The sequence below is a fragment of the Rhamphochromis longiceps genome, linkage group LG20 (genome assembly GCF_057381845.1).
Source record: "Rhamphochromis longiceps isolate RC_006_pf linkage group LG20, R_longiceps_female_GT1.1, whole genome shotgun sequence".
Classification (NCBI taxonomy): domain Eukaryota; kingdom Metazoa; phylum Chordata; class Actinopteri; order Cichliformes; family Cichlidae; genus Rhamphochromis; species Rhamphochromis longiceps.
In genome coordinates this window covers 4,679,659-4,691,080 of record NC_140576.1, presented here as the reverse complement: position 1 = coordinate 4,691,080, position 11,422 = coordinate 4,679,659, and the positions used below count along the sequence as shown (strand labels likewise).

The 11,422-nt window shown below is 43.2% G+C and overlaps 1 protein-coding gene across 6 annotated transcripts in view; it reads right to left on the bottom strand.

Annotated features, from left to right (window-relative positions):
- Positions 1 to 9,593: 9,593 nt before the first annotated feature.
- The window catches only part of rerea (arginine-glutamic acid dipeptide (RE) repeats a), a 130,317-nt gene continuing 128,488 nt past the window's right edge, over positions 9,594 to 11,422 (bottom strand). For all 6 annotated transcript variants that reach the window (XM_085393043.1, XM_085393045.1, XM_085393044.1 and 3 more), the window contains 2 exons: positions 11,192 to 11,372; positions 9,594 to 11,081 (listed from right to left, as the gene is read on the bottom strand). In XM_085393043.1, the coding sequence (XP_085249169.1) occupies positions 11,048 to 11,081; positions 11,192 to 11,372 (215 nt within the window). In that variant the 3' untranslated portion in view covers positions 9,594 to 11,047. The remainder of the gene's footprint in view (positions 11,082 to 11,191; positions 11,373 to 11,422) is intronic.

The following is an 11,422-nucleotide window of genomic DNA, read 5'->3' as shown; positions in this document are numbered from 1 at the left end:
AAAAGAAACCGTTTTCATTCGAGTCATTATAGAGATATCAACGTTTCTGCCATTACACTGATGGCATAAATATTTACACTCAGTTATACTTATTATAGTGTTATCAGATCAAATATTAAACTCTAGTAATCTGTGGTAAAAGCAAACAAGGGACTAAGCTATATTGTAAATATATAAGTAAATCTATAATACTGCACTTTTAGGAGATGTTTCATGTAACAGTAAGAGAGAAAAATGGATGATTTACATTTTCTTTCCTTTATAATTGGGCATAAAATGCCGCTTTATGCTCGCAGCCTTCATTAAACAAACCCGTACCAGTGTAATGTGGATTCTTTGCAGCCGCTTGACTTACACATTCAAACAGAGCGTAAAAAAATAGTAGCACAGATATGTCCATTTGCTTTAAGACATTTCAGCCCACAGTCTTATTATCTTGTGAAATGAAGCAGAAAACGTGTGGTGCGGGTAAGGCAATAGGCAGAGAGAAACCAGGCCTCAGTGTAAAATATATGATGACAGTGGTGCTGGAGATGGTCTATTACTGCCGAATCTTCCCAGAGATGCTATTTTCATCCAGAATAAATTGTATTCTGGAGCAGGGACAAATATTGTGCTCGCCTCCTCTTCTTTTGATAACCAAGGTGAGCGAGGAGGCCTGGGGCAGCATGCATTTAAACATCTTTTTTTTTTCTTCTTTCTCCATCTCCGAGGTGGTGCTTGTCCTCGGGGCCTTGAAGGCTGCTGCTGCCCGCCCGCCGGTGAGTTTATCTGCCAGCACAGTGGCCGAGCACTCTCTTCCATGGACTCCAACTGAAGATTAATTACACAGCAGAGGTGAGGGGAAAAAAACAAAGGCCAATCCATCTGTGTCAGGGCAAGTGGACAGCCCCACGGCGCAGTGGGTGAAAGCACTGGCAACGCCATCTATCACGGGGTCGGCTACAGCACAAACACAAGGTCAGGGTGCTCCTTGTCCCCAAGCCGCAGCGTGGTAGCCCCACTTGCACCCCAGAGCCCTTATTTGGCCCCAAGGCCCCCTTCTTAGTCTAGCTATAGTCCTTAGCACAGCAGTAGGTGAGGCTAACCAGTTGCCACACCACAGGAAAAACCAGTAGCGGGCTTCTCCGTGGTAGCAGGCGACTGACAGCATACTATCAGTCCTGGCCCACAGACTGATGATAGCTGAGGAAATTGCTAAGGAGTAGAAGCCATTTACTGCCTGTGATTTATTTAGCTTTGGTGCTGTTGCTACCCATAGACAGGCAGGCTTTTATAAAGCCACCACAGCAAGCATGACAGGCCAGGGTCGAACACGCGCTGTCTGCATAATGGGAGACTGTGAAGCTGCTCTATAGCATGTTAGGCCAGTCGGTTAATGACAACCTGATTCCCCCAGAGTCACATCTGTTGTGCAAAATAAAACACATTTATGGTTTGATTTATCAGGAAAAGTGTCTGTGTGAGGATTTGCAGCTTTGCTCTTTATTTCACTCTAAACTGAATTTTTACAGTTTTTACTCCTGGAAGAGAAAAAAAGCTAATAATAATCGTTGGTTACAGCCCTAATGGGAGTATGTATCTATACCGAGATGATCATATAGCAAGCTCAGCACAGCAGACAGTAAGGACAATAATAAGCATTCCTTTAGGGGAGAGTGGTGCTGTTCCCCTGCTCAGACTACAGGGAGAAAATGCTGTCAATAAGCACCTTTTATGTGTGGGACAGGCACAAGCTTTGTGGCTGTGTTGGCTAGTAAAGCACCTTTATATTGCAGAGAAGATATTTCAGTAGCTGCTTAACAGAAATGCTCAAGTCCAAATGCAGAAATCCACCTTTAGGAAACACTATTAATTAATCTTAAACTCACAATCATGATCTTGTGGGTTTGAGCGGCTAATCTGCTTTTGTATGACTATTATTGTCTAGAAAAGATGCACAGCAAACCAAATTATTTCTATGAATTTTACTGTTTTTGTTCCTTTTTCAGATTATGTCTTTCTTTAGACATCAATATATGAAAAATATAGCATGTAAACAAGCCAGATTATAGCAAAACTGCTCATTTACCGCGGTAGTCTCACCGCGGTAAATGAGCCACATTCCTGGAGCACCATCCACAGTTTGCCTGTAAGCAGCTTCTCCGGTTTATATGTTCAATGATGGTGAGACTACAGCATCTATATATAAAAAGAAGACATTTAGCTCATCTTGGTAAAGCGATGCTGTGACCTTCATCATTTTAAGTCTGTGCAAAGGAAAGCTCTGCTGAACCCTGGGCAGGAAGGAGGTAAGATTGCCTATTAGTAGAGTTAAGCTATCATTTGAAGGTCAAGGCAACAAATTTAGAGTAAAAGAGTGGGCATGACTGTAAAGGTTTGAGGTTAATGTACCACCATGTTAAATTTTAATGGACTTCAAAACACGGAAATGAGACAAAGGCAGAGAACGCTTTAAGTTTTACTTCACACATTATTCAAAGAGCTCGAGTGTAAAGATGGAGGCAGATTGTCAGGGATATGTGGGGGACATTTAGGCACCATGGTTTGGGTCCAACCATCACCTTAGAGGTGAGGAAAAAGGAAAATTCTGGGTGGTCACCTGTATCCTATGATGGAATATTTCCATCCTTATAGGAGTAGTGCTTTTCACGATGAGTAGCGCACCTGTAAGGCACTGATTGGTCTAATGAGTATAATGGCCTTCACAGCTCCCAGATTTTAACTACAGTCATCAGCATTTTGGTTTGGGCGTTCCATCCATCAATCCATTCATCCATCGGTCCATATCCAGTCCAGAGTTGCTGAGGGCTGAAGCTTATCCCAGTTGCCATAGGATAGGTAGCATACACCCCGGACTGGTTGCCAGTTTGTTGCCTGACTTGCATTCTCCTTTAATTTGTTTCACATCTGTGTATTTCCAAGCATTACATGTACCACACATTCAAGGTATGTTAGCTATAGGTGGACATTTTGATGTTATGTAAACAGGTCACCAGTAGCTGGCTGCCTGAGATATCAGACAGGCTGTTGTTCACCATGTAAAAAAACAGGAAGTTCGTGGGACAGTGTGATATGTCTATAAAGACTGTGCTCATCAAAACTGGGTTAAAAATAGTTTGTTATCAGGTTTAACAAACATCCGCTCCGATGGCAGGAAGTTGAATCAAGTCAATAAACCTGAAAAAGAGGATTGAATGTGACCCCAATCTGACCATGCTGTTAGCTTCCTGTCTCTGATTATGAGATTTATTCTGGTGTTAATTCTGATTTAAATTATTAACTTTGATTTGACTCTGATATGGATGATATACAGTGCAGTATTGTGCAAACATCTCAAACCGACCCTCATTTTTTTGTGTTTTGCTTCTACAGAACCACGCTTTGTTGTCATTTTTAAAGTGGCCTTGAGCAACAGTTCTTCAGGCTTTCAAAGTTTTTCTCTGGACACTGGCTGCTTTTTCACTCATGTTCAGTCCAGTCCTGTGGACTACTCAACACTGACCTATGAGTCATTCAAGCATAACAAGGCACCTAACTCAAGGGATGAACCAGTGAACTTGTAAACTGTATCTTTGTTACTTTGTTCCTGTTTCTTTAGTTAAATCTACAAAAAAAGCCAAAGATAACACAGTATGTTATCAAAGATAATGTGTTGTTAAAAACATTGAGGACAAAAGCAGAAGTGGTGGGCTTAACCGCAGATGAGCTGTATCTGAAAGAGAGAGGAAAAAATCCATCAAAGTCCTGACACAGGACCTGAGAGATGTATCTGACCCTTCAGTTGAGCATCTACTGTTCACTGAAGCCTCATCAGAGATGATTTCAGTGGAAGGGTGGCAGTCAAGAAGCCTTAAAGGAGGAAAACAGAGAGAAAAGGCTGAGGTGAGCAAAATTACACAAGAACTGGACTGAAAATCAGCAGCAACAGGTCTGATGGAGTGTAAATCTCTTCTACAGCCATCGATAAAACACAGTGGAGGCTCTGTTGTGGTTTGGGATGCATTTTTTTAGCATGAAAATGATCCCAAGCACAATGCATAATGCAGTAAAAGCATACCTGGATTGAGCAAAAAAGAAAGTTAGGATTGTCAAGACTTTGTTTTTGCCTTATTTGCTGTTCTTCCATAGTAACAGTACAAAAAATGAGTGCATGTCCAATTTTTCTAGTGAAATATAAAAAATAATGGGTGGCTCAAGAGTTTTGCACAGTGAATATAAGCTTTGTCGTCCTCCCCCAGCTGTAATCTGTGTTTGTTGCTTAGTAGCATAAAGGTGTGTCTGCCGTGTGGCATTCACACTTCTGTAGTTGTGCATTCAGATTAAAAACTGTGTGAATAATCTGTTATGAATAGTAACAGTACACTGCTGTGTTTATGTCAAAGATGAGGCTGCAGGGACGCGTTACAAACCCTGTGACCGGCAACAACAGCAGAATCAGTTCATCAAGAAGCACTGATGTACTAACCTGCTGCTCCTGCACAGAATCAAAGCAGTTCGGGGTTTATTATGCACTTTCTGCTTTAAGGACTAAAAGAATTTATTTACAAATGCTGCACTAAAACGAATCTGTTTTTGAGTTCTCTGGGATTTGAAACCCATTAAAAGGGTTCGGGTTAGCCACATGGCAGTATGCAGGCTGTGTCTTAAATTCACTCTGGGTTTCTGTGCCCTTTAAGCAGAGGAGAAGTAAATCAGATCACAGCCTGAAGTCTTTATTTTCATCTGAAAAATAAATTTGACAAGAGTGCACTGCCAGAAGAACCAATATCCCCTGCACTGTCCCACTAGTCCGAGATGACAGTAGAGGACATTTTTGGTAGACTGCAGTCTCGGCAGGGCTCTTATTTTCCCAGGTTTTCCACTGGGTGAATGGCGAAGTGAAATGCTTTGCTCTGAAGGAGCTGAAATGTCATGTCTCTGCGACTCTGACAGTGTACAGACGCCACAGTAAGAAACATGCACGGGGACGGCTGGAAGGGCAATACCCGAGGCTCGGTGTGCTGCGGCAGCCCCGAGTCCCACTGAACGTTAAGTATGTGCCAGCTGCATGCTTTATGACAACACAATAAAGAGGAGCCTGGAAGTCTAGCGTGTGAGCTTAACATTGTCTCTCTCCTGCCAACAAGGACCCGAACCTGGCACGCTTTATTGAGCAAAGAGTTCCTACGACTTTGGCTACAGGCTGCTCCCTTGAAATAAAACTCAAGACAATAGAGACAGAAGGGAGAACGAGTGTGGGAGAAGGAGAGGCAGTCTGTGTGAGGTTTGTGGTAGGCGTCAGCGCAGAGGCCTGCTGAGGGCGTTTATGTGTGTGTGTGTGTGTGTTGGGGGCGAGTGAGGAATGCACAAACCGGGCCAGTGGGTTGATCTGCTGGTGCAGACAAGGGGGAATCCAGATTGGCTATGACACAAATGTGAGGGCAGGATATCATTAGAAGCATGGGAGCTCCAGCCTGAGCCTCAAACACACAGCAGGCAGCAACGCAAACAGATACTCAAAGATAAACACACACACGCACGGCGAATGAACGTTAAAGTTGGTCAAAACGGCAGCAAGCTCTTAACAAAAGACAGGGGTTATGATGCTGTGGTATGCAGGCCTGCAGGATCCTCCTGGGATGGTGCAGAACAGCTCCTTTGTTCTTATCATAAATTATATGCTGCTCTGAGTGGACCTAACAAGCAACACAGGCTTGTTATGAGAGGGTCGTATGAATTTTTAATGTGGAAAGTAACTGCAGTAAAGTTGCACAAAAAAAGGTGAGCTATAGAAGTCTGAAGCAGCGGTGGAGGAAACACCCTGATTATTTCCCAGTGTGTCGGAAATGTGAAGACGTTTTGGATTTAAAATGTTACTTTTGATTAAAACAGCCCCAAATCATGGTGCTACCACCACCATGCTTGACAGCTGGCACGCCTCACCTTCACGCCTCCAAACATACCTCTTGTCGTTGTTGCAGAATAGCTCAAATTTTCCTCCAGAAGGCATTTGGCTTTTCTATGTAGACAGCTGCAAATTTCAGTCCAACTTGAAGGTGTTGATTTTGGTGCAGGAACTTGTTTCTTGGTCAGCAGATATACAGTTGGCTTCACTGTGGACAGTGACGCTGGTCTTTTCCAGTTCATGGCAGGATTCATCCTTGGTGATTCCTGGGCTGATCTTTAACATTATAACAAATTTCCTCCCGTCTGAGGGTGACAGTTTACGGAAGTATGGAAAAAGAACCAATGTGGTGACAAATCTGAATAATTTGGACTTGTATATATTATTGTTTGAACTGATGATCATGGAATCTGCTCTAAATCTATAATTTTCCTTTTTAAATCTTCACGGAGTTCACCTTTTATCAAAATTATAGCAGGAAAAAAAGGAGCTGCAACGTGATCAACCTCATGTATGAGCTCAAGGTTGTAGTCCTGATAGTGAAAGAGTTCACTGATGACTTCACAGCTTGCAGGAGCAACATTGGGCTTCCATTTAGAAAAGATACATCAAAATTAGTTGGATAGCATTTCATTATTTAGCATCACAACCGTCCAAAAAACCCCAAAAACCAGCCATTGAAGCAGCCAAGGAGGTTTTCGGCTTCAGTCGGTGAGATATTCTCATCCAGTCAGAGTTCTGATCTCCCTCTAAACTTTGGGATCAAGAGCATCATTGGTTAACATAAATAAATAAACTATATTTGCACTTTTATGTAAACCCATTATCAAACTATCCACCCCTTTCAGGGTCACATTGGGGCTGGCGCTTGTCCCAGCTGTCATAGGGTGAGGAGCGGGGTACACCATGGACAGAACGCCAGTCCATCACAGGGCCAACAGACGACCACTCAGGCTCACATTCACACCTCATTTAGAATCACTAATTAACCTAACAAGCATGTATGCACCATAGGAGGAAGCCAGAGCACCCACAGGGAACTCCACACAGGAAGGCCCCAGCCGGACGGTGGACCTCCTTGATGATGAGGTTAACCAGAGTTACCCACCAGACCACCGTGCTGCACATCCAACCATTTGTTTCAAATAAAAACAGACTCCCATAATCAACAATAGTCAGCTGTTTTTTTTTTTTGGTTTTTTTTTTTTTTTGGGGGGGGGGGGGATTAAATGATAAATCAAAGGTACGTTAAAAAAGGGACTTTATAAAATCAGTCTCATTTTTCCTCCCCTCACATCAGCTTTGCAGCAGAGACAGAAGTTTCTGCTGCAGAGTTTTCATTCTGGAGTTTTATCATAAAACCTCGCTTTAACCTTTTGGCCGTGCCATCCACATAAATATTCAGCTAGTTCCGAAATGCAGGACTGAAAATAAATTACACATATGTCTGTTGGAGATTACCTCATTTGCATTTTAGATGGGTTTAATTATTATTTGCATGCATCAAATTCCTACAGCTGTGCTCAATTTATCGAGGCTTTATTTATTTTTTATCCTAACTACAGGTTTCCTGTTTTTGAAATGACTGAATGGTGGCCCAAATGTGAATGAGGAACTTCTGGAACATGCACATAAAACTAAAGAGAGTGATGGCACTTGGCTGGATAGCAGACAGAGAAAATGTACAGTATCATGTCTCCTGTCTATGTATTCCAGATAGTGGATGAGGGATAAAAGCAGGAGCAGAGCTGTAAGGGTTTTTTGTTATGTCACCACAGCTCATTTTGAGATAAACAGGGTCGTGCTCAGCTTCAGGGCTGCTGCAAAGCTACCCGGAAGAATGAACCCAGCTACCTTCCGACTGAATGCTCTAATGGCGCGGAGATTCGTCTCCGCCGCCAAGCATCACACTCTGCAGCAGGCAGGCCCAGTGGAGCGAAAGAAAAAGACAGGACGGTGGAGATGAGGAGGCTCTGTGTCCACGACCTGCTGCAACAGACAGAACAGCGCGAGAACAGCACAAGACATATTGCTGCTCAGAGTGAAAGAGCAAAAATGTTTCAAGACCGCCTATCCCCCTTCTCTGCCTGCCTGAGGGGTACACACAGCATTATGAGAAGGATTTGAGCTGACACAAGTCACAGTCGCTCCATCGCCGGTGTGGAGGAGGAAGAGGAGAGGGAGGAGGAGGGGGGGATGAATAATTAAACCAGCCAGTGCTGCTCGGCTCTGACGTCTTGTGTTTTATGGGGAGGTGAGGCGAGCCGGCAACAACAACAACAAGCAGCACCTCCTCACATGACAGCCCGAGGATACAGCATCCAAGGAACCTCGATTTTCCCGAGGACAGGGCATCATTTCAGAGAGCAGCAGTAGAATAATAGCTCCCTCTCAAAATGACACCCGTCGCTGCGGCACACCATCACAGATTGCCGGTCTATCACTCCCCACACACAGGATGAAATGACAGCCCTGCCCCGCTGATAGCAAGGCATCTGAGCCTGAGTAGGTGCTCCTTCTGGCTTAGCCCGGCTTTGATGTTATTATACCAAAGCAGTGCAATATTCAGCTCTGAGATTCACTACCTGCTGCTGAGGTGATCTATTAAAGCTCAGTATTTGTGAAGCTGAGAAAACGGAAGGGTGAAGAAATGTAAGAAGCAGGTATCCTTTTTTTTTTTTAAAGCTTGTCAAGAAGAAGAAGAAAATCCTTTATTCAGGAGCAAATGTGGAAACAGACCCGGCAACAATCCCGTCTGCTCAGCTGCAGAATTACATTTCAATAACACACACACACAAACAAGAGGAATTAAGAGCACTTCCTGCTTTCTTTCTGAGCAATAATCCAAATAGTTTACCCCTAAAACAGGATTACTGTCTCTTTCCCGCTTGGATTTCGCGCGTCGCTTCCAGAAAAATAAATAAATAAAATAAACCTACCACGTGCAGACGGAAAAAGAAAGCGTGAAGAAGAAAAAAGATGAGGCGGTCTTGTGGTGTAACGTAGTTGTTTATTTTAATTCCACAAATTTTTCAAAAAAATTACAAAATACTCAAATGGAGAGAACACAGGACTCACAATTTTTCTTATTATTTCTACTTTTTTGTTTACATTGTGTCATCCCATGGTGACTACTCATATATACAATAAGCTTCAAGATACCAGTATATATATAAATCTTAGCAGTCAGAATTTACATTCTGCTATTGCCGCTTTGAAACAAGAAGCTAAACCATTGACAACACTTAACATCAAAGGCTTCGGAGACACAAAAAAGAGGGAGTAGGAGGTGAGGGATCGTCAGGAGGAGATGATGATGATGATGCTGAAGAAGAGTAGGTTGTGAGGAGACATGGTGGGGCGAGGGATAAATTGGTGGGCGATGGAAAGACAAGAGTGGACAGGCTGTTGTCAGAGCTTCAGAGACGCGAGTGTGGTAAATGATAGTGCTCCATAGGACGATATGGTCACTTTTAAATGCAAGTACAGTTTCTTTGATTAGTTAAAATAAAATTATACAATTATAAAATCAAATAAAATCGTCCATGACGGTCAAACAGTCTTAGTGCATGGAATAATTGCAGAATCTGTGTCATGGGCTACAGAAAGAAAAACGTGGGCTCGTGTGCACTGGTAATGACGGGTCAACACTACATGTAACAGTCAGTGGCAGAAACAAACACCACCTCTGAGGCCTCAGAAGGCCATGTGTATCCCTAAGGAACCAAGGCGTACAAAAAAATATACACACACACACACACACACACACACACACACACACACACACACACACACACACACACACACACACACACAAACATCATCGACCTTACACCTCCTGGAGGTCAAGTGTCGGCAGGCCCCCCTCTAGTGTCACAGTGAACATTATTACAGCCTAGGTGGAGGATGGCTCAGTCGGATTTGAGCCCTGCAACAAACACCGATGACGGGACGGGGGAAAGAAAAAAAAAGGGGGGGGGGGGGGGGGGGGGGGGGGGACATTTAGAAGACAAACTAGAACAGACTCACAGCCACTCATTCACACAACAAAAACAGTCCTGTCAGGCTCCTGTTACAGTGAACACTGTTTAAAAAAAAATCAAAGCAATTTCCCCCCCCCAAATTTCTTTCATTCAGCCGATGTTTCAGGTGACCACATATCCTTTAAAAAGAAATCCTAAAAGTAGAGGATTCATTTGGCTCTTAAATAGTAATTTCAATCAAAATGGATAAAATCAGCTGAGCTCGAGGACGCTCCTTCAGTGCAAACTCTTTTTTTTTTTTAATATCTTCCCTCCATCCTCAGCGTGCACTCCACAGAAGCGCCAGCGACCACGGTGTCACTTCTTCAAGTGCTTCCCCCATCGTTAAAAGTCCACACGCCGAGTTCAACCGGCCGAGCGTGGAAGGCGATGAATGGATGTGGTTGGCGTGACAGGCTGATGGTTTACATAGTGCATGTGTGGCTAAATCTAAACAGTGATGTCAGAGGAACGTCACAACGCAACCGTAACTCTCAGAAACTGCTCGTATAATGCCATGGTGCTCCCCTCTGAAACAAGGGATAATGCTTTGAAACAATTATAACTGGAGGTTGAAACGACTTGGTTTGGAGTCCACACCTAGTAATAATAATAATTATAATAATAATTATATGTTTATATATACTATTTACAGACTCAAAAACGCCATGCTGTAGCTTTTCTTAAAATTATGAAAAACCTCCAACAATGTATTAAAATAAATGTTGAATTTAAGATAGCACTTGTTATTTTTCCATAAATGGTCTGACCGGTCTCGGCTTTTTCTTTTTTTTTTTTGTTTGTTTGTTTTGTAATAAGCACAGTGTCTTGTTCTAGCACCTACAAAAAAAACATCAGGGAAGCTTGTCATGCAGGAGTCTTGAGGATGTTGTCACTACTGGCTATATACCAAAGAAAGTCAATGTCTTGGAAAATAATAATTAAAAGAAAAGAAAAGAAAAAAGGTCCTCGACATGAACAAAAACAAAAATCTCAGGAGAAATCTCAGACGATTCACTTGGCTTTTTCTGTTCGTCAAAACTGAAAGTGTTCAGAGGATCCTGAAGAGCCTCTTTGAAACTGCTCTGTAACAACTTCCTGTGTCCTGCACCTGTCAGTCGCCGCCTCCCTCGGCTCGTTACAGCTGCTTGTCGCTCTCCTTCTTCAGTCGACTGAAAGGACAAAAGAGCAATGTTTTAAAATAAAAAAAAAAAACAAAAAAACAAAACATAATCAAGCATGCTCAGAAAACCCGACTACAACAATAATTAGGATAAACTACCTGTAGTAGTCCTCCTGGCCAGGCAGTGGTCCTCCGTGCATGTGATGGTGCCCGTGCAGCCACTGCTGCTCCATGGCTAGCCTCTGGAGCTCGGCCGACTGGGCGTGCATGGCCTGCAGCTGATGGGCCGCCGACATAGTTGGTGGAATACCTGCTGGTAGGTCCCGTGGGTATGGAGTACCTGGAGGAAGACCCAACACAGAAAATGTGAGCAGGCTCAGACTGATAGAT